Below are 22,440 nucleotides of genomic sequence, written 5' to 3'. Positions count from 1 at the left end.
GGCACTGTGAGGAAGGGCAGCCATTGCAATTTACGAGGGTGTTGGCAGGACTCGAGGACTTGAGGTATAGGGAGAGGTTGAGCAGGCTAGGACTCTATTCCTTGGAGCACAGGAGGATGAGGGGTGACCTTTATAGAGGTGTGTAAAATCATGAGGGGAATAGATAGCGTAGGTACACGGAATCCTTTCCCCAGGGTAGGGGAATCAACAACCAGCGGACGTAGGCTTAAGATGGGAGGAGAAAGATTTAATAGAAACCAGAGGGGCAACTTTTTTCACACAAAGGGTGGTGGGTGTATGGAACGGGCTGCCTGAGGTGGTGGTTGGGGCAGGTACTACCACAATATTTAAAAGACATTTGGATAGGTACATGGATAGGAAAGGTTCAAGAAGGATATGGGCCAAACACAGGCAGGTGAGACTAGCGTCGATGGGGCATGTTGGTCAGCATGGGCAAGTTGGGCCGAAGGGCCTGTTTCCATGCTAAGATCCTTTACACTACTAAACACTGTGGTACTGGGTCCATTTGGGGGGGGGGGGGGGGGGGGCTTCAGACAATACCGTCGGAAGGAGGGGGGGGGGGGGGTGGGTAGTGATGAAACAACTAGTTAGTCTATAAAGAAGAGTTTTTGAGAAGCCTTATGGAATGGGCGTCACCAGTAAAATGCTATCACCTGAATCAGAAGGTTACTCCTTTTCTCTGGGGAGGCTTGACTTGAGACTGAACTCTTTGCAGGGTCACGGCACCATAACAACGAGTGGGAATCGAGAACCAGAGGACATAGGTTTAAGGTGAGGGGCGAAAGATTTCATAGGAACCTGAGGGGTAACTTTTTCACCCAAAGGGTGGTGGGTGTATCGAACGAACTGCCGGAGGAGGTAGTCGAGGCAGGGACTGTTGCAATGTTTAGGAAACATTTAGATGGGTACATGGATAAGACAGGTTTCGAGGGATACGAGCCAAACACGGGCAGGTGGGACTAGTGTAGATGGGACATGTTGGTCGGTGTGGGCAAGTGGGGCCCAGGCGCCTGTATCCACGCTGTAAGACTCTCTGACTCTATCAGAACGTAATCTTTTGGCTGTCTGAGTGCTTCATTCAAGGGCTAAGATCAGAGGCCAGAGGAGGAGGATTAAACAATTATTTGTGCTCGATTCTGGAATGCTCAGAATTGGGAAAAATATTTTCACTCCAGATTATAAAGATCTCCCGTGGCTTCCTGGGAAGTCTGTGGCTAACAGCTCACATTGCAGAGTTCTCCAACGACAATAGTCCTTGTGTTCCTTTCACTTGGCAGTAAGTAGCTCCTTGCACTCTTAAAAATGGTGAACTTCGCAGGGCAGTGTAGCTGGGGTGCGATTTTGCGGCCTGCCTGGGCGCCAACTCTTTCACCCTTCCTTCACAGACGCACACACTTTTCCCCTTCATACTGCCTCCCTCGGTTTTTTTTCTTCTGGTGAATCTTCTTCCACCTCCTTAAATACAACGCGTTCTTTCTCCCTGGAAGACTTGCCATTTCGTCCCTGCAAAATGAACACGGAGGGCGTGGGTCAGCAGTCGCTATTTGGACTTCGCCCCGCCCTGCCTCGGGCAAGGCCGCCACCACAATCTAGGATGAGTCCCACCCCGGTCACTCCCTCTTCTCCCCCACTCCCATCAGGCAAGAGGGAGCAAAGTTTGAAAGAAACCTACCTCCAGATTCAGGGACAGTTTCTTCCCATCTGTTATCAGGCAACTGAATGGCCCTCTCATCAGCTAGAGTGCGGTCCTGACCTCCCATCTATCTCATTGGAGACCATTAAACTATCTTGAATCAGACTTTATCGGACTTCAGTGTTGTACCCTTTATCCTATATCTTTGCACCGTGGACGGCCTGATTGTATTCATGTCTAGTGATTGTATTCATGTCTAGTGATTGTATTCATGTCTAATGATTGTATTCATGTCTAGTGAATGTATTCATGTCTAGTGATTGTATTCGTGTCTAGTGATTGTATTCGTGTCTAGTGATTGTATTCGTGTCTAGTGATTGTATTCGTGTCTAGTGATTGTATTCGTGTCTAGTTATTGTATTCGTGTCTAGTGATTTATTCCTGTCTAGTGATTGTATTCGTGTCTAGTGATTGTATTCATGTCTAGTGATTGTATTCATGTCTAGTGATTGTATTCATGTCTAGTGATTGTATTCATGTCTAGTGATTGTATTCATGTCTTGTGATTGTATTCATGTCTAGTGATTGTATTCATGTCTAGTGATTGTATTCATGTCGTGATTGTATTCATGTCTAGTGATTGTATTTGTGTCTAGTGATTGTATTCCTGTCTAGTGATTGTATTCATGTCTAGTGATTGTATTCATGTCTAGTGATTGTATTCATGTCTAGTGACTGTATTCATGTCTAGTGATTGTATTCATGTCTAGTGATTGTATTCGTGTCTAGTGATTGTATTCATGTCTAGTGATTGTATTCGTGTCTAGTGATTGTATTCGTGTCTAGTGATTGTATTCGTGTCTAGTGATTTATTCATGTCTAGTGATTGTATTCATGTCTAGTGATTGTATTCATGTCTAGTCTTTTCTTTGACTGGGTGCCACACAAACAAAAGCTTTTCACTACCTCGGTCCACATGACAATGATAAATTAAACTAAACAAAACTAATGACGTACTTCTGTAAGTTAGGGCACTGTATTTGCAGGAATGAGATATGGTCAGATATTTAGTGGTATTTTTTGTAGATATCATTAAATAGCTTTGTAAGTCCTCAATTTCTAATTGAGGGGAAATAGGAATGTGAAGGCAAGGAACTGCAGATGCTGGTTTATACTGAAGATAGACACAAAGTGCTGGAGCAACTCAGCGGAACAGGCAGCATCTCTGGATGGAAGGAATGGGTGACGTTTCCCCTCTGAAGAGGGGTCTCGGCCCGAAACGTCACCCATTCCTTCTATGCAGAGATGCTGCATGTCCCGCTGAGTTACTCCAGCATTTTGTGTCTTTGTTCGAGGGAAAATAGGAGGTGGTTTAAGTTTTCCTCTCATTGTATGGCACTCCCATTGTGCTCCATGGAATTGTGCTGCCAGACTGTATGTTCAAACTGCAGAGAAGGTTTTACCAGAAGGCTGCCTGGATTAGAGGGTTTCAGCTACAGGGAGAAGTTGGGTAGACTTAGATTGTTTCCTTTGGAATGTCAGAGGTTGAGGGAAGACTTGATAGAAGTATATAACATTATGAGAGCCGTAGGTAGGGTCGACAGTCAGAACCTTATTGCCATGGTGTAAATGTGCAACACTAGAGGACAGAGCTGCAAGGTGAGAGGGGGAAGGTTTATTGGGGCAGGGCAGGGCAAGTATTTTACACAGAGTGTAGTGGGGGCCTGGAGCGCACTGTCAGGGGAGGTGGTGGAGCCAAATACAATAGCTTTCAGATAGGCATGTGGAAGTGTGGGGAACAGAGGCATATGGATCATGTACAGGCAGATGAGATCAGTTTAAACATCATGTTTGGCACAAACTAATTCTTGATTAGTACAGGTGTCAGAGGTTGTGGGGAGAAGGCAGGAAAATGGGGGGTTAGGAGGGAGAGATGGATCAGCCATGATTGAATGGTGGAGTAGGCTTGCTGGGCCGAATGGCCTAATTCCACTCCTATTCCTCATGACCTTATAAACATTGTGGCCCGTTCCTGTGCTGCACTGTTCTACGTTCTATGTTCTAAGTCTCTGGAGTTGAGGCATAATGGTGCAGCAGTTAGTACAGATGCCTCACAGCTCCAGTGGCCAAATGTGAACCCGACCTTGGGTGCTATCTTTGTGGAGTTTGCACGTTACTTCCTGTGGACCCCCGCAGCCCAAACACATAACTCTGTTTCACCGAAGGCCCACTAAAACAATGGTTGCCATAAATTACCTTTGGTTTGCATTGGTTGAAGGGGAATCAGTAGAATGGCGTGTGAGGGAGAAGAGGTTATAAGGAGGGTAACTGGGGGAGTGATGGAGTGACTCTTAGAGTGAGCATGGGTCCGAAGGACAAAATGGCCTCTACTATGCCATAACCAGAAAGAATTGGGGCAAGACCTTTACGCAGAGAGTGGTGGCGGCCTGGAACCAACGCCGCCAGAGGAGGTAGTGGAAGCTGATACGATAGTGTTGCGTAAGAGGCTTTTGGATAGGCACGTGGAAGTGCAGAGAACAGAGGAGTATGCTTCATGTATGGAGCTTCATGTATATATGCATCGAACATTCTGGATGCATATCCTTCCTCCAGTTCCCCCCCCCCCCCCCCCCCCGCCCCTCCCCTCCCCTCCCCCCCACCACCTCTACTTCAGTCTAAAGAGGGGTTCCAACGATGGGGTTTCTATGGAAATGCTGCCTGACCCGCTGTGATACTCCAGCACTTTGTCTCTATCTTCGGTTTAAACCAGCATCTGCAGTTTCTTCCTATGCATCATGTGCAGGCAGATGTGATCAGTTTCACTGGGCTTCAGGTTCAGCACAAACATTGTGGGCCGACTGTGCTGTGGGACCGTTCCCGTACTGCACCCTTCCATGCTCTGTGCTCTAATGCAATTATCGAAGCCTTGGCTGACTCGTGGAAGAATAACCATGACAATTTGGCCACATTTGTAATAAAGGAGTCGACAAGAACACGGTGATCAGCACGAGGGTGACGCAGCGGCGTAGCGGCGCAGCGGCGTAGCGGTACAGTTGCTGCCTTACAGCGCCAGAGATCCGGCTTCGATCTTGACTACGGGTGTTGTCTGTACGGAGCTTATATATTCTCCCCGTGACCGTGTGGGCTTTTTCTGGGTGCCCAATTTTTCTCCCACGTTCTAAAGAGCTGCAGGTATATAGGTTATATTGTCGCTTGTGTGTTGGATAGAACTAGTGTACGAGTGATTATGGACTCGGTTGGCTGAAGAGCCCGTTTCCACAATGTATAACCCGTCGAACTGTCTTTAATCGGACTTTACTGGACTTTATCTTGCCCTAAACGTTACACCCTTTATCCTGTATCTGTACACTGTGGATGGCTAGATTGCAATCATGTACAGTCTTTTTGCTGATTGGATAGCACGTAACAACAAAAGACAATAGAATAGACAATAGGTGCAGGAGGAGGCCATTTGGCCCTTCGAGCCAGCACCGCCATTCATTGTGATCATGGCTGATCATTCTCAATCAGTACCCCGTTCCTGCCTTCTCCCCATACCCCCTGACTCCGCTATCCTTAAGAACTCTATCTAGCTCTCTCTTGAATGCATTCAGAGAATTGGCCTCCACTGCCTTCTGAGGCAGAGAATTCCACAGATTCACAACTCTCTGACTGAAAAAGTTTTTCCTCATCTCCGTTCTAAATGGCCTACCCCTTATTTTTAACAAGCCTTTCACTGTACCTCAGTACACGTGACAGTAATAAACTAAACTAAGCTTAGGGTGAGGGATGACTTGTTCACACTTATTCTTTGGAGCGTAGAAGGTTGAGGGGGGACTTGATAGAGGTTTTTAAAATTTTAAGAGGGACGGATAGAGTTGACGTGTGTAGGCTTTTCCCTTTGAGAGTGGGGAAGATTCCAACAAGGGGACATAACTTCAGAATTAAGGGACAAAAGTTTAGGGGTAACATGAGGGGTAACTTCTTTATTCAGAGGGTGGTGGCTGTGTGGAATGAGCTTCCGGTGGAAGTGGTGGAGGCAGGCTCGATTTTATTATTTAAGAGTAAATTGGATAGGTATATGGATGGGAGGAGATTGGAGGGTTATAGTCTGAGAGCAGGTAGATGAGACTAAGTCAGAGAAAGTGGTCGGCGTGGACTGGTAGGGCCGAACGGGCCTGTTTCCGTGCTGTAATTGTTATATGGTTATATGGTTATAGTGGTGGGTGCTTGGAACCAGCTGTTTGACAGCACTGGGCCTGTACTCGCTGGAGTTTAGAAGGTTGAGGGGGGACCTAATTGAAACTCACAGAATAATGAAAGGTATAGATAGAGTGGATGTGGAAAGGATGTTTCCACTGGTGGGAGAGTCCAGGACCAGAGGTCACAGCCTCAGAATTAAAGGGCGCTCTTTTCGAAAGGAGGTGAGGAGGAACTTCTTTAGTCAGAGGGTAGTTAATCTGTGGAACTCTTTGCCACAGAGGGCTGTGGAGGCCAAGTCAGTGGATATTTTTAAGGCAGAGAAAGACAAATTATTGATTAGAACGGGTGTCAAGGGTTATGGGGAGAAGGCAGGAAAATGGGACTGGGCGGCAGTGGTCAGCCACGATTGAATGGTGGAGTAGATGGACCGAATGGCCTAATTCTACTCCTGTAACTTGTGATCTTGTGAGCTGCCGGAGGAGGTAGTTGAGGCAGAGTTTATGAAACATTTAGACAGGTACATGGACAGGACATGTTTGGGGGGAATATGGGCCAAACGCAGGCAGGAGGGACTAGTGTAGATGGGACATGGTGGCAAGTGTGGGCAAGTTAGGCCAAAGGGCCTGTTTCCACACAGCATGACTCCATGACTCTATGATCTAAACTAAACTAAAGTAAACTAAACTAAACACTGCATTCATCTGAAATTAGAGGCTTAACTGCACTTCAAAAGCAGCTAATTAACTGTAAAGTGCTTTAAGATGTCTTGAAGAAGTGAAAGGTAATGTACAACTCCATGTCCTTGTTTTTCGTTGCCCATTTCTCCTGTCCCCCATTTCACACACCTTTAAGTCCCTGTCTGCAAACTTTTGGAACATATTCGCATAAATCTTCTTGTTCTTCTCATGATGTTCCTTCATTCTCTTCTGGCACACGATGAGCTGAGTCTTTGCAGCCTTGTTTTTGGGGTTGACCTGAAGCACCCTCTGGAAGTCTGCCTTTGCCAGATCAAACTCGTTAACGCAGAGCCTGGCCTCTCCGCGTCTGTACAGCGCCTTCTCATTCACTCTGTCAATCTCCAGCGCCTGGATGGGCATGGATGGGAAAGAAGGTTGAGTTTTAAACCCTGCCGAATCATTTGCAGTACAGGTCCATCACCGATTTTCCGGCACCTCCTTTAATCCGGGACAAAGTTTTACGAGAGTGCACTTGAAATCCCTCCCGGAACCCCCCCCCCCCCACCCCACCCCCCTCCCTCCCCCCCCCCCCCGAATCTGTGGAATTCGCTGCCGCAGACGGCGGTGGCGGCCAAGTCGGTGGACATTTTTAAGGTGGAGATTGGCAGATTCTTGTTTACTGCGGGAGTCAGGGGTTAGGGGGGCGAAGGCAGGAGAATGGGGTTGTGAGGGAAAGATAGACCAGCCATGATCGAATAACAGAGTAGACTTGAGGTCTTGAAGAAGGGTCTCGGCCTGAAACATCACCCATTCCTTCACTCCGGAGATTCTGCCTGACCCGCTGAGTTACTCCAGCATTTTGTGTCGACCTTAGACTTGAGGTCCAAATGGCCTTATTCTGCACCACCGTGCTGCCCCGTATGGCTTAAGTATGCCAATAATCTCGCTGAACTGCGTGCAAAAAAAGAATCTCACTGTGCCTTGGTACACGTGGTAATAAAGCAACCGTTGAAGTATCTCACCAAGCATTTATTTGAGGCAACAACTCCATTGTTGAAGTCCCTCCCCTAAAAGGTGCTCACCTTGTCACAGCTCTCCACGGCCTTCAGGTACTCGTTCAGCTTGAGGTAGCACATCGCCACGTTCAAATTTGCCGCCAGGACCAGGGCCTTGGCACTCTGACTATCCTCTTCTGTCCGGCAGTATTCCTGGTGCAACCACGCCACGATCTTCTTGTACTGGATCTGAGCCTGCTTATACTTGCCACGCTGATCGTGAGGGAAGAAAAAAAAAATCCAGGGATAAGGGCACGTTTAGAATCGGGTTAATTAACTTACATCAGCACCTAAACCCTGGCACAGAAAATGACTCAGAAGGAGTTTTTTTTGTAGAATTTTATAATTTCCAAAACAGTCTCATTTGGTTCAGTTTGGTTGAGTTTAGTTCAGATTAGTTTATTGTCACATGTACTGTGGTACAGTGCAAAGCTTTAAAGCAAAAAAGGTTTAAAGCGAAACTGCATGCAAACAGTCCCTTCGGCCCACCGAGTCCGCGCCAACCGTGTGACCCCGTACAACAACGCTATTCCGCACACTGGCGACAATTTACAATTTCCAGAAGCCAATTAACCTACAAACCCTGTACGTCTTTGGAGTGTGGGAGGATCCGGAGCACCCGGAGGAAACCCACATGGGTCACACGGAGAACATACATACTCTGTATAGACAGCGCCCGTGGTCAGGATTGAACCTCTGTCTCTGCCGCTGTAAGGCGGCAACTCTACCGCCGTGCCACTGTGCTGCCCCTCCCAGTGCACCTTTCAGTAGATCACATGGTTTTAGTTGAGATGGTCTTTAGAATATGATGTGTGGCCATTGCTATTACGTGGGACTGTCTTGATGGAGTGGAGTGGAGTGTCTTTGTCTCCCAATACATTAATAGACACAAACGTTTCACTCTGACTTTCCATTCACAGAGGGCAGCCTCATATACACTCAGTCAACGAGATTACAAACTTTCATAAATTCATGTTCATAACTTGAAGCATAATTAGGCCATTCGGCCCATCGAGTCCGCCATTCAATCATGGCTGATCTATCTTAGCCTCTCAAACCCATTCTCCTGCCTTCTCCCAATAACCTTTAACACCCTTGTTAATCGAGAACCTGTCAATCTCCACCTTAAAAATATCCATTGACTTGGCCTCCACAGCCTTCTGTGGCAATGAATTTCACAGATTCACCTCCCTTGTGTGCAGTATATTTAAACCACTAATTAGACCCACCAAAAATAGACACGAAATGCTGGAGTTACTCAGCGGGTCAGGCAGCATCTGTGGAGAAAAGGAACAGCTGACGTTTCCGGCCAAGACCTTTTCTGACAGACCTATTGTTTCTGCCTGCTCCTGCCCCACTGAAATTATTTCCATGTACATTAGACAATAGACAATAATCAATAGGTGCAGGAGGAGGCCATTTGGCCCTTCGAGCCAGCACCGCCATTCAATGTGATCATGGTTGATCATTCTCAATCAGTACCCCGTTCCTGCCTTCTCCCCATACCCCCTGACTCCGCTATCCTTAAGAGCTCTATCTAGCTCTCTCTTGAATGCATTCAGAGAATTGGCCTCCACTGCCTTCTGAGGCAGAGAATTCCACAGATTCACAACTCTCTGACTGAAAAGGTTTTTCCTCATCTCAATTCTAAATGGCCTACCCCTTATTCTTAAACTGTGGCCCCTTGTTCTGGACTCCCCCAACATTGGGAACATGTTTCCTGCCTCTAACGTGTCCAAACCCTTAATAATCTTATACGTTTTGATAAGATCCCCTTTCATCCTTCTAAATTCCAGTGTATACAAGCCTAGTCGCTCCAGTCTTTCAACATATGACAGTCCCGCCATTCCGGGAATTAACCTAGTGAACCTACGCTGCACTCCCTCATTGACTCCATCCTATCCCCCCTGGTCCAATCCCTCCCGACCTTTGTCCAGGACACCTCACACGCCCTTCTTCTTTTTAATGGCTTCCGTTTTCCAGGCCCCCTTTTCCTCACTGTTACCAGGGCTCCCAGTCTGAGGATAGGCCTTGACCTTCACCAGATTCCTTTCCTCCAGAGATGTCGTGGTTCTGTGGAGTTCATTGTACCTCATTGGCAGTGGAGGCTAAAATATTGGATATTTTTCAAGCGGGGCTTTGGTAGGTTCTTGATTAGTAACTAATTAAATGGGGCCTCCACTCAGAGAAATAGAATTACTTTCAAACTCGGATTGATCTCTCTGGAACGTTGGAGGTTGCGGGGAGACCTGATTAGTTAGTTAGTTTCGTTTATTGTCATGTGCACCGAGGTTCAGTGAAAAGCTTTTTTGTTGCGTGCTATCCAGTCATCGGAAAGATTATACATGATTACAATCAAGCCGTCCACAGTGTACAGATACAGGATGAGGGGGAGTAATGTTTAGTGCATCCTAAAGTCCAGCAAAGTCCAATTAAAGACAGTCCAAGGATCTCCAAAGAGGTGGACGGTAAGTCAGGACCGCTCTCTAGTTGATGATAGGATGGTTCAGTTGCCTAATAACAGCGGAGAAGGAACAGTCCCTGAATCTGGAGGTGTGCGTTTTCACACTTCTGTACCTCTTGCTGATGGGAGAGGGGAGAAGAGGGAGTGGCCAGGGTGTGAGACTCGTCCTTGAATGGGCTGGTGGCCTTGCCGAGGAAGTATATAAGTTTATGAGAGGAAAGAATGGGTCGACAATCAGAACCTTTTCTCCCCTGGGTGGAAAAGTAGTTTTAAGGTGAGAGGGGCCAAAGTTTAAAGGAGATGTGGTGGGCAAGACCCTTACAGAGGGAGTAAGTAGTGGGTGCCTGGAACCCACTGACAGAGGTGGTGGTGGTGGAGGAGGCATGTTGGATAGTGGCATCTCCAAAGATGTACAGGTTTGGAGGCTAATCGGCTTGGTAGAAATGTAACTTGTCCCTAGTGTGTGTAGGAGGGTGTAAGTGTGCAGGGAATGCTGGTCAGCCCGGACTCGGTGGGCCGAAGGGTCTGTTTTCGCGCGGTATCTGTAAACTAAACTAAACTAAACTAAAATTAAGATGCAGGACGTGCAAGGAATGGACGGCTATGGATCACATGCAGGCGGAAGAGATGTTGAACTTGGCATTGAGTTTGTCATGGACACTGTGGGCCATGTGGCATGTTCCTATACTGTACTGCTATATGTTCTTTGAAGTCAGCGCATTACCAATGACGGATGGTGTTTCGGTAGAGGTGGACCTTAGAGCAGAAATACCTTAAAGTATGACGTTCCCTTCTCCTTGACAATAGCAGCTTGCTCCAACTTCTCACGAGTGTCCATTTCCCAGGACTCTTTTGCCTGTGTGGTAAAATGCAGCAGTCCAGTCCGTACATTGTTAAAACAAACACGCTGGTGTGAGCACGCCCGCTCCCAGTCTGCACCAGGGCGGCGCGGTGGCACAGCGGCAGAACTACTGCCTTACAGCGCCAGAGACCCGGGTTCGATCCTGACCACGGGCGCTGTCTGTACAGAGTTTGTACATTCTCCTCGTGACCTGCGTGGGTTTTCTCCGAGATCTTCGGTCCCCCCCCACCCTCCCAACACTCCAAAGATGGGCAGGTTTGTAGGTTAATCGGCCTGGTATAAAATGTAAAGTTGTCCCTAGTGTGCGTAGGATAGTGTTAGTGTGCGGGTGGTCAGTGCACACACGGTGGGCCGAAGGGCCTGTATCGGCACTGTATCTCTAAACTAAACTAAACCAGGTTAACTCACAATAAGCAAGTCCGCTCCAGTTCTACCAACGACCCATTTCCCCCACCTCCATCATTGGCAGAAGCACGGCAGTCTACGAGAAAGATGACACCAGCCAGAAGCCAGGGTCTGTGACAGCGTTCGGCTTGCAGTAGGGGTCCTGTTATGCTAGAGAGGCCATCAGATCCGTACAAATCACAAGATGCACAACAGAATCTCCTTGCAAAACTAGTGTACCGCAGTAATAGAAACGAAGTGCAGATGCTGCTTCATAACCAAAGATACACACAACATGCTGGAGTAACTCAGCGGGTCAGGCAGCATCTGTGGAGAACATGGATAAGTGACTGGGTCTGAAAGAAGAGTCCCGACCTGAAACTTCATCGATTCCTTCTCTCCAGAGATGCTGCCTGACCCGCTGAGTTTCTCCAGTACTTTATGTCTATCTTTAGTGTACAGCAGCGCTGGGTTGTAGTGACACCTATATTGGCGATTTTGGAATCTAGGTGTCCACAAGGCCAATATTTATCATCCATCCTCACTGCCCTTCAGAAGGTGAACTGCTCCAGTCCAGTCTCCGTTTAAGTGCAAGGGTGCTACACTTTGCTGCTCGCTATGTTACTTTAAGGGGGGTTTTAAGAGTCGACCACATGAAGTGGGTCTGGGGTCAGACGCAGGTCAGATTAAGAATTTTAGTTTAGTTTAGAGATACAGCGCGGAAACAGGCCCTTTCGGCCCACCGGGTCCGCGCCGACCAGCGATCCCCGCACATTAACACTATCCTATACCCACCAGGGACATTTTTTACATTTACCAAGCCAATTAACCTACAAACAATAGACAATAGGTGCAGGAGTAGGCCGTTCGGCCCTTCGAGCCAGCACTGCCATTCAATGTGATCATGGCAGATCATTCTCAATCAGTGCCCCGTTCCTGCCTTCTCCCCATGTCCCCTGACTCCGCTATCCTTAAGAGCTCTATCTAGCTCTCTCTTGAATGCATTCAGACAATTGGCCTTCACTGCCTTCTGAGGCAGAGAATTCCACAGATTTACAACTCTCTGACTGAAAAAGTTTTTCCTCATCTCCGTTCTAAATGGCCTACCCCTTATTCTTACACCGTGGCCCCTGGTTCTGGACTCCCCCAATGCTTCCTGCCTCTAACGTGTCCAACCCCTTAATAATCTTATATGTTTCGATAAGATCCCCTCTCATCCTTCTTACACTGCTGCCTGCACACCCTGCACATAACCCCTGCACACTTACACTCTCCTACACACACTAGGGACAAGTTACATTTCTACCAAACCTGTACGTCTTTGGAGTGTGGGAGGAAACCAAAGATTTCAGAGAAAACCCATGCAGGTCATGGGGAGAACGTACAAACTCTGCACAGACAGCACCCGTAGTTGGGATCGAACCTGGGTCTCCGGCGCTGCATTCGCTGTAAGGCAGCAACTCTACCGCTGCGCCACCGTGCCGCCCTAAGTAAAGGTGGCACGTTTCCTTTCCTAAGCCAATAAAGGAGATCCAGCAGACCTTGGCGGACCGGGCCTCAGTGCTCATTCAGTAGCTCTACCATGTGAACCACTCAAGTTTCTGCCTGCTCTAGTTTGCGATGAGCTATCTGCCTTCTCCTCTCACCTTTTCGAAGTTCTTCAGCAGGACCTCGTAGTCCAACTCCGCATTGGGTGGGATGTTGAAGCCCGGTTTTCCGACATCTCCAAACCCATATCTGCAACAAACAATTTAAGCCACTTTTATTTTATTTTAATATGTAAGAAATACAGCAACGCTATAAACTTAGAAACAAAGAATTGCAGATGCTGGATTATACACAAAGATCGACACAAAGTGCAGGAGTAACTCTCTGGAGTAACGAGCAGCACGGTGGCACAGTGGTAGAGTTGCTGCCTTACAGCACCAGAGACCCAGGTTCGATCCTAACTATGGGTGCTGTCTGTCCGGAGATTGTACATTCTCCCTGTGGCCACGTGGGTTTTCCCCGGATGCTCCGGTTTTGTCCCACACTCCAAAGACGTACAGATCTGTAGTTTAATTGGCTTTGATAAAGATTGTAAGTTGTCAATAGACAATAGACAATAGGTGCAGGAGTAGGCCATTCGGCCCTTCGAGCCAGCACCACCATTCAATGTGATAATGGCTGATCATTCTCAATCAGTACCCCGTTCCTGCCTTCTCCCCATACCCCCTGATTCCGCTATCCTTAAGAGCTCTATCTAGTTCTCCCTTGATTAAGAGCTCTATCTAGTTCTCTCTAGTTAGTTCTCTAGTTCTCTAGTTCGCTCTATCTAGTTCTCTCTAGTTACCCCTACTGTGTAGGAATGTGCGAGTGTACGAGGTGATCGCAGGTCGGCGCGGACTCATTGGGCCAAAGAGCCTGATCTGCACTGTATTTCTAAAGTCAAACTCAGTGGGCCAGGCAGCATCTCTGGAGAAAAAGGATGGGTGATGTTTTGAGTTGGGACCATTCTTCAGACAACTGAAAGTATGGAATTGGGAGGGGGGGGGGGGGAGGGGGTTGAAGAGCTGGTGGCGAGAAAATACGAGGACTAATCAAGACCCGCCACAATTGACCACAGGCAGGGAAGTGTCCTGGCAGGCCCATTGTTGGCCCATTGTTGGCCCAATGTTGGCCCATTGTTGGCCCATTGTTGTGATCTCAGGAGGGATACAAAGAAGAGAACAGTGAAACCGGTTAAACAACTTGGGTGGAGGGAGGGGGCAGGGGAGGGGAGGGGAGTGCAGGTAGGAATTACTTAAAATTAGATCATTCAACGTTCATATCGCTGGGGTGTAAGCTGCCCAGGTGAAATATGAGGTGCTGTTCCTCCAACTTGCGTGTGGCCTCCCTCTGGCAAAGGAGGAGGCCCAGGACAGAAAGGTCAGTGTGGGAATGGGGAAGGGGAGTTGAAAGGGGTTGTCAACCGACCGGGAGATCGCATCGGCCTCGACGGACCGAGCGTAGCGGTGTTGAGCGAAGCCTTTGTCAACTTCTTCCCATCTGCTCGTGACGAGTCCCACACTCCGGCCCAATCCTTCACGATGTTGTTGGACACCGTGGACACTGCTCTTCCGCTGTTGCAGGGCACGGATCGGAGCGTGTAAATAGTTGGGTCGCAGATGAAAGGTTTGCAAGGTCCAGTGTGTGTACAGAATGCTGAGTCCTCTCTCCGTCAATCCCCCAAAGTAAATGCCGTCCCAAGTATGACAAATAATCCCTTGCAGCTGGCAATATTTGCACTCTGTGCCCAGTTACCTGACAGGAAGCGATGAAAGAAAAGCTGAACCACATGCCCGAGTGAGAACTTTTTTGTTGCTGTTTAACTGCCTGAAGCAGAATGATTGAGGAGGGGAAGGGGGGGGGGGGGGGAGGGGGGTGGAGGGGAAGGGGGGGAGGGGTCCAACGACCAAGGCTTCTCCTGGGGTCCAGTTGCAAGTCTGACCACGATAAGGGAAGGGGGTGGGAAGGCTGTGAGAGTGGTGGTGGGGTCGGGGAGGGTGGGGGAGATGGTTATGTCGAGGGTGGTGCAAGGGAAAGAAGCAAAAATTAGGTGGTGAGCAATAATTATGCTCATTCATATTTACGATTGAATATCATGGTTGGGGGTTGAATGTATATATTCAAAACAGCCAAAAAAACAACAAACAATACAAAATGTCACCACAGCTTAAACATCTCAAGATTGTACCTCCAGCAGGGTTTAGACGCGGCATGGCGGTAAATTTGCTGCCTTACAGAGCCAGAGTCCCGGGTTCGATCCTGACTACAGCCTCTGGCAACACCAAGTTTGTTCGTTCTCCCCGTGACCGTGTGGGTTTTCTCCGGGTGCTGTTGTCTGTTCCCACATTCCAAAGTCGTACAAGTCCATAGGCTAATTGGCTTCAGTACAATTGTAAATTGTCGCTGGTGAGTGTAGGATAGTGTTAATGTGCGGGGATCGCTGGTCGGTGCGGACTCGGTGGGCCGAAGGGCCTGTTTCCACTCTGTGTCGCTTAAACTAAACTAAAAAACTAAATTCCAAAGATGTGCAGGTTTGTAGGTTAATTGGGTTCTGTAAAACCATCCCTATATGTGTAGAACAGAACTAGTGTATGGTACGGACTCAGTGGGCCGAAGGGCCTGTTGCCACGCTGTGTCGCTAAACTAAACTAAACTAAACCAGACTGAAAGTAGAGGGGTTTAGAGGGGAATGTAGAGAGGAAAGTAGAAAGTAGAGCGAACACATCTACATGCAGTCTGAAGGAGGGTCCCGACACGAAACATCACCCATCCTTTTTCTCCAGAGATACTCCAGCACTCTGTGTCTATCTTTGGTGTAAAGCAGCACTTGCATTTCCTTTCTACACATCAGGCCTGCTTTCCACACTTACTTTGGCTTCAGGTGAAGAATGCAATGCTCTCCCTTCTGCATTTTCTCCAAACCTTTGTCGACACCGATGGGAATATCGTGATCTTCCCCTTCTCCGACAACCATCCGAACCTCACGCCAGTCGAACAGTGTGCCATTGCTCCGGCCTTCCACATACACTGCAGGTAGTCAAAGAAAAGATCACTGCAGCAACCTTCCAAACATTCCTCCTTGCCGCCTCTCCACAGGAATCCCAGTCATTTCCACCAACGCCGATGGTCTTTCTTTTAAATCCACTCACATGTTGTGCATTGGTCAGGGCTCAATGGTTTCTTTATGATCACATGCATCGAGGTACAGTGAAATAACAGCTCATCAAGACGATCACCGTACATAATTGTAAACATACATTGGTACCAGCTTTAAATTCTTGGGGTGTCACGGTGGCGCAGCAGTAGAGCTGCTGCCTTGCAGCATCAGAGACCCGGGTTCGATCCCGACTACGGGTGCTGTCTGTACGGAGTTCTCCCCGTGACCGCGTGGGTTTTCCCCGGGTGCTCCGGTTTCCTCCCAATCTCCAAAGTCGTGGGTTAATTGGCTTTGGTAAAGATTGCAAATTGTCTCTGGCGTGTAGGATAGCACCAGTGTGCGGGGATCGCTGGTCGGCGTGGACTCTTGTGCGCCAAAGCAAGGGCCTGTTTCCGCGCTGTATCTCGAAACTAAATTAAAACTATAAGCACAATCCCCCCCAAGGTAGTACTGAATGTGCTGAAGAGCCCACAGAGTCGATATGCAAGAGGCGCCATTTTGGTTGCATTTTACAGTCCCAGCTGCAGCCGGCCATGAAGGCCCATTGCCGTTGCCGTTGCCGTTGCCGTTGCCGCCACCGCCTCCATTCCGGTCGTCCCGCCAACTGTCGTCCCTCTCCTCACACGGCCCTCGTCAGCCCTCGTTATATCTTCAGAGATATGTCCTGATATGGTGGCGCAGCAGTAGAGTTGTTGCCTTACAGCGTTTGCATCGCCAGAGACCCGGGTTCGATCCCGACTACGGGTGCTGTCTGCACGGAGTTTGTACGTTCTCCCCGTGACCACGTGGGTTTTCACCGAGATCTTCGGTTCCCTCCCACACTCCAAAGACCTACAGGTATGTGGGTAAATTGGCTTGATATAAGTGTAAATTGTCCCTAGTGTGTGTAGGATAGTGTTAGTGTGCTGGGATCGCTGGTCGGTGCGGACTCGGTGGGCCGAAGAGCCTGTTTCCGCGCTGTATCTCTAAACTAAAAAAAAAGATATGTACGCCCAGGAACTTGAAGTTAGTTACTCTCTCCACCACCGATCCATTGATGAAGGCAGGTTTGTGGATGCCCAGCCTACTCTTTGCTCTCTTTGCTGCGTACATAGAGATACTGTGTGCTTGAGGTTCTCAATACCACATCCAATGCTCCTTCTGTACAGTGATCGTGTCCCAGGGATTCTCAGACGTCAGTGAGCATCAGTACACACACTTGGATGCTGCCAATGTCACATTCACACGCATGTAAAACAACATTCACGTCCACTTCGTGTATGTGACTCCTGAACCATGTCACGCAACTTGCTGTGACTGCTGTTGTAGCTTCTCTTCCGTTAGCACTTTGCAATAACAATCTTTAATCTTGGAATATCTCCAGAACCCGCCCATTCTGGGCTCAGACGGAGTCTACAAGTCTGGTTTACAGGCTACTAAGACCACGGCAAGTCTAAGTGTGAGCTGAATACACCGATCAGCCAAAACATTATGACCACCTGCCCAATATGCCGTTGGTCAAATGTAAGCCAGAGTGAGCTGAAGCAGATCCAAATGTGTACCGTGATTCCCTGCACTTTGCCTTGAATGTGACAGTAATTACCATCTACAATCAAGATGGAACGAGGAAATCCCATTGAGAAACGGAATCTCAGACTGCAGGGATGCAGGATTTTGGGAAATGGAGTTGGAATGTTAGTACTGTCAGCAGCAGAATGAAAGGATTTCTATAGCACCCTATGCTGCCTTAGAAGTCCAATGGCCTGGATAGAGTGGATGTAGAGAGGATGTTTCCACTAGTGGGAGAGTCTAGGACTAGAGGTCATAGCTGCGGAATTAAAGGACGTTCTTTTAGGAAGGTGATGAGGAGGAGTTTCTTTAGTCAGAGGGTGGTGAATCTATGGAATTCTTTGCCACAGAAGGCTGTGGAGGCCAAGTCAGTGGATATTTTTAAGGCAGAGGTTTTATAGATTCTTGATTGGTACGGGTGTCAGGGGTTATGGGGAGAAGGCAGGAGAATGGGGTTAGGAGGGAGAGACAGATCAGCCATGATTGAATGGCGGAGTAGACTTGATGGGCCGAATGGCCTAATTCTGCTCCTGTCACTTATGATCTTATGATTCCTGTTAACGAGGCGTCACTATTATGATATTGAAATAGCAGCATCCAAACTGTGGAGAGCTGGGCCCAGCAACTACAAGAGGTGGCACAGTGATGCAGCAGGTAAGGCTGCTGCCTCACAGCGCCGGCAGGTCAACTTCCATCCTGACCCGCGGTGCTGTCTGTGTGGAGTTTGCACGTTCCTCTGTTTCATTCCACAGCCCCCAAAGATGTGCGGCTTTGTCGGTTCATTGGCCTCTGCAAATTGCCCCTAGTGAGCAGGGAGTGGATGAGAAAATGGGATAACATGCAACCAGTGTGAACGGGTGACCAATGGTCGGTTTGGACTCAAGTGGACCGAAGGGCCTCTTTCTGAGCAGTATCTCTAAAGTAAACTCAACTGAAACACAATGGAACACATTGGCTAGCAAATGCTCTTGTCTCATGCAGAGTTGACGTGTGCCACACAATAAACTTCACTTGAAAGGTGATCAATAACAAGGATCAAATCCTTACTGTGTGGGGCAGTTTTCCTCCCAGCTCCTCTGTGATGTTTGTTAATGCTGTGTACATGTAGAAGGATGTCTGGACACGCAGCATGTAAACTGGCTGTGGGCAATGCTGAGGGTGTGGCCATTCAAGAAGAAACACGTCTTCTTAAAGACCATGCGGTCTGCTTCGTTGAAACATGTAGGGGTTGTGCCCGAATACCTAGTGTCTGGCGGCACGGTGGTGCAGCAGGTAAAGCTGCTGCTGCCCGACATCGTCAGAGACCCAGCTTCAAATTCTGCCTACGGGTGCTGTCTGTATGCAGTTTGTACGTTCTCCCCGTGACCGCGTGGGTTTTCTCCAGGTGCTCCGGTTTCCTCCCACACTCCAAAGATGTACAGGTTTGTAGGTTAATTGGCTTCGGTAAAGTCTACTCCGCCATTCAATCATGGCTGATCTATCTCTCCCTCCTAACCCCATTCTCCTGCCTTCTCCCCATGACCCTTGACACCCGTACTAAACAATAGTCAAAGAGTCATCCAGCGTGGAAACATTCCCTTGGCCCAACTTGCCCATCCCAACCAACATGCCCATCTACTCTAGTCCCACCTGCTTGCGTTTGGCCCATATCCGTCCAAACCTATCCTATCCATGTACCTGTCCAAATGTCTTTTAAATATTGTGATAGTACTTGCCTCAACTACCTCCTCTAGCAGCTCGTTCCATATAATATCACGTTCTGTGTAAAGACATTGAACCTCATGTTCCTATTAAATCTTCCAGCAGCTCGTTCCATATACTTACCACCCTCTGTGTAAAAAAGTTGTCCCTTAGGCTCTCCTGAGGTCACCAGTTAAACTTTAATATGGCGTTAAAATTAATTCTCCTGCTGGTTTAAGAGCAACTGGAAGTTCCTTCTGTAAAGAACAGTGGGTCACAAGCATGTTGTAGTAAAAGAGCCTGAGACACAAGGCTTCAGACAGGGGTGGCACAGCTAGCTGAGCTGCTGCCTCACGGCGCCAGAGACCCCGGTTCGATCCTGACCTCGGGTGCTGTCTGCGTGGAGTTTGCACGCAATCCCTGTGACTGCATGGGTTTCCCCCGGGCGCTATGCTTTCCTCCCACGCTCCCAAAGATGTGCAGCTTTGCAGGTAAAGTGTAAAGTGCCCCTAATGTGTAGGGAGTGGATATGAAAGCGAGATAACATAGAACTCATGTGATTCATGGTCAGTATGGGCTTGGTGGGCCGAAGGGCCTGTTTCCATGTTGTACTGTAATCAAACTGAAACAATAAACAACGCAGATGGCCTCTATTATTTGTGAGCATTTGGGAACGCAGATGAAAATATGCCAAGTCCGGCACTTTAATTGTCAAGGCAAAGAAGGCCGTGGACTAAATTCAAGTGAATTGGACTAGTTTAGATAAGTACTGATGCTAGACAGTGTTAGAGTTGCTGTCTTACAGCACCAGAGACCCGGGTTTGATCCTGAGTGCGGGTGCTGTCTGTATGGAGTTTGTACATTCTCCCCGTGACCAGGTGGGTTTTCTCCGGGTGCTCCAATTTCTTCCCACATCCCAAGGACGTGCAGGTTTGTAGGTTAATTTACGATAGACTTTAGAGATACAGCGCGGAAGCAAGCACTTCGGCCCACAGAGTCCACGCCAACCAGCGTTCACCCTATGCATTAACACTATCCTTCACCCTAGAAAGCCAATTTACCGAAGCCAATTAGCCTACAAACCTGTGCGTCTTTGGAGAGTGGGAGGAAACCGGAGCACCCGGAGAAAACCCACGCGGTCACGGGGAGAACGCACAAACTCCATACAGGGCAGCACCCGTAGTCAGGATCAAACCCATGTCTCTGGCGTTGTAAAGCAGTGACTCTACTGCTGCTCCACTGTGACTCTGGACAAAATGCCCTTAGCGTGTTGGCAGGAACAGCTTCTTCCCAACAACCATCAAAACACTACGAACTCCAACTAAACTCCGAACAATGAAGTGCCTGGGCTGCCCGAGGGACTTTGAGCTTTGTTTTGCTTTTGTATTATGTTGAGTTATTTTGTTCCAGTTTGTTTATTATATGATCTATTCGGTAATGTGCTTGCAAGCCTGTTGTGCTGCTTCTGCAAGTGAAAATGTCATTGTTATGATTTACACTCGTACGACTCCCTTAACTCTTGAGTGGACGAGAGTGTGGCATAACACAGAACTAGACGAACAGCTAATTTGAAGAACAGTCTAAAGAAGGGTCTCGACCCGAAACGTCGCCTATTCTTTTTCTCCAGAGATGCTGCCTGACCCGCTGAGTTACTCCAGCATTTTGTGTCTATGAACAGGTGATCTAATGGCACGGCGGTGCAGCATTAGAGTTGCTGCCTTATCGAGCCCGAGGCCCGGGTTTGATCCTGACTGCGGGTTTTGTCTGTACGGAGTTTGTACGCTCTCCCAGTGACCACGTGGGTTGTCCCCGGGTGCTGCTGTTTCCTTCCACTTTCCAAAGACGTGCAGGTTTGTAGGTTAATTGGCTGCTGTAAATCATTCCTAGCGCGTAGGATGGAACTAGTGTGCAGGTGATGGTAGGTCGACGTGGACTCGGTAGGGCTGAAGGGCCTGTGTCCTTGCTCTACCTCTGAACTAAACATTTGTTGAAAGCTTGAAGATAGGAGAATGGAGAAATTAGTACATTGAATGTATCTCACCTAAACTGTTAAAAAAAAATACACAGAGATGTATTTAGTAAAGAAGAAATTAGAACACAGCTTTTATTTTTACGTGTTTTCTTATCCCCATCTTAGCAAGTTTGTTTAAGTTTTGCCTGGAGGTACACATGCTGGCCAGAACATACTGTACTGAGGAGGATTGGCAAGGAATCTGGAATAAGGAGCATAAACAGAACATTCTGTACATTCTGACTTAAATCACCCACTGCTGTGGAGTAGGCAAAAAAAAAAATATCCTTCAAAGAAACAACTGAAGTCCTGTATTAACTTCCATTGTTTATATCCCTAAATCTTAATTCTAAAGCAAACCATCGATCATTCACGGAGCCACAGATTTACGATGCAGAAGTGTAATTAAAACAGGGGGATGGTGCCTCCCTCATGGTCAGAACGTCTCAGCCAGACTTTTACCCGGCCAAACGTGTAACTGAACATGGAAGTGGATAGACACACAGTGCTGGAGTAACTCAGCAGTTCAGGCAGCATCGCTGGAGAAAGAGGATTTAGATTTAGATTTATAGACAATAGACAATAGACAATAGACAATAGGTGCAGGAGTAGGCCATTCAGCCCTTCGAGCCAGCACCGCCATTCAATGCGATCATGGCTGATCACTCTCAATCAGTACCCCGTTCCTGCCTTCTCCCCATACCCCCTCACTCCGCTATCCTTAAGAGCTCTATCCAGCTCTCTCTTGAAAGCATCCAACGAACTGGCCTCCACTGCCTTCTGAGGCAGAGAATTCCACACCTTCACCACTCTCTGACTGTCTACTCTATCTATGTCTCTCATAGCTTTATATCTATCTATATACTAAAACTCTCGTTTGTTTGTTTGTTTGTTTGTTTGTTTGTTCCTGAACTACAGCCAAAACGGTACACGATAGCGCGACAATTTTAGGCCCACCTTACTCACCGTCGTCCCTTTGGTGCTAATGGAAGAAGTTTAATTGAAATCGGTGTTATATATTCTCATTTTAAAGTTTAAATCTAACTCCTAGGGAGGGAGGAGGGGGAGGGAGGGTGGAAGGGAGGGGGGGGAAGGGGAGGGGGAGGAGGGAGGGAGGGAGTAGGGTGGGAGGGGTGAGAGGGGAGGGGGGAGTGATGGGGGAGAGGGTAGGGAGGAGGGAGGGAGAGAGGGAGGGGGAGAGGGAGGGGGGTTAGGGGG

The 22,440-nt window shown here is 48.1% G+C and overlaps 1 protein-coding gene across 2 annotated transcripts in view; it reads right to left on the bottom strand.

Annotated features, from left to right (window-relative positions):
* Positions 1–568: 568 nt before the first annotated feature.
* The window catches only part of LOC144605325 (peptidyl-prolyl cis-trans isomerase FKBP5-like), a 62,328-nt gene continuing 40,456 nt past the window's right edge, over positions 569–22,440 (bottom strand). The window contains exons 5-10 of one of the 2 annotated variants that reach the window (XM_078420450.1): positions 15,697–15,853; positions 12,946–13,036; positions 10,826–10,909; positions 7,617–7,802; positions 6,703–6,942; positions 569–1,524 (exon numbers count right to left, since the gene is read on the bottom strand). In XM_078420450.1, coding sequence (XP_078276576.1) covers positions 1,426–1,524; positions 6,703–6,942; positions 7,617–7,802; positions 10,826–10,909; positions 12,946–13,036; positions 15,697–15,853 — 857 coding nt within the window. In that variant the 3' untranslated portion in view covers positions 569–1,425. The remainder of the gene's footprint in view (positions 1,525–6,702; positions 6,943–7,616; positions 7,803–10,825; positions 10,910–12,945; positions 13,037–15,696; positions 15,854–22,440) is intronic. The other variant, XM_078420451.1, reaches the window with a different exon arrangement.

Source organism: Rhinoraja longicauda, chromosome 24 (assembly GCF_053455715.1).
Source record: "Rhinoraja longicauda isolate Sanriku21f chromosome 24, sRhiLon1.1, whole genome shotgun sequence".
Taxonomy (NCBI): Eukaryota; Metazoa; Chordata; class Chondrichthyes; order Rajiformes; family Arhynchobatidae; genus Rhinoraja; species Rhinoraja longicauda.
This window is presented reverse-complemented; position numbering and strand designations above follow the sequence as displayed.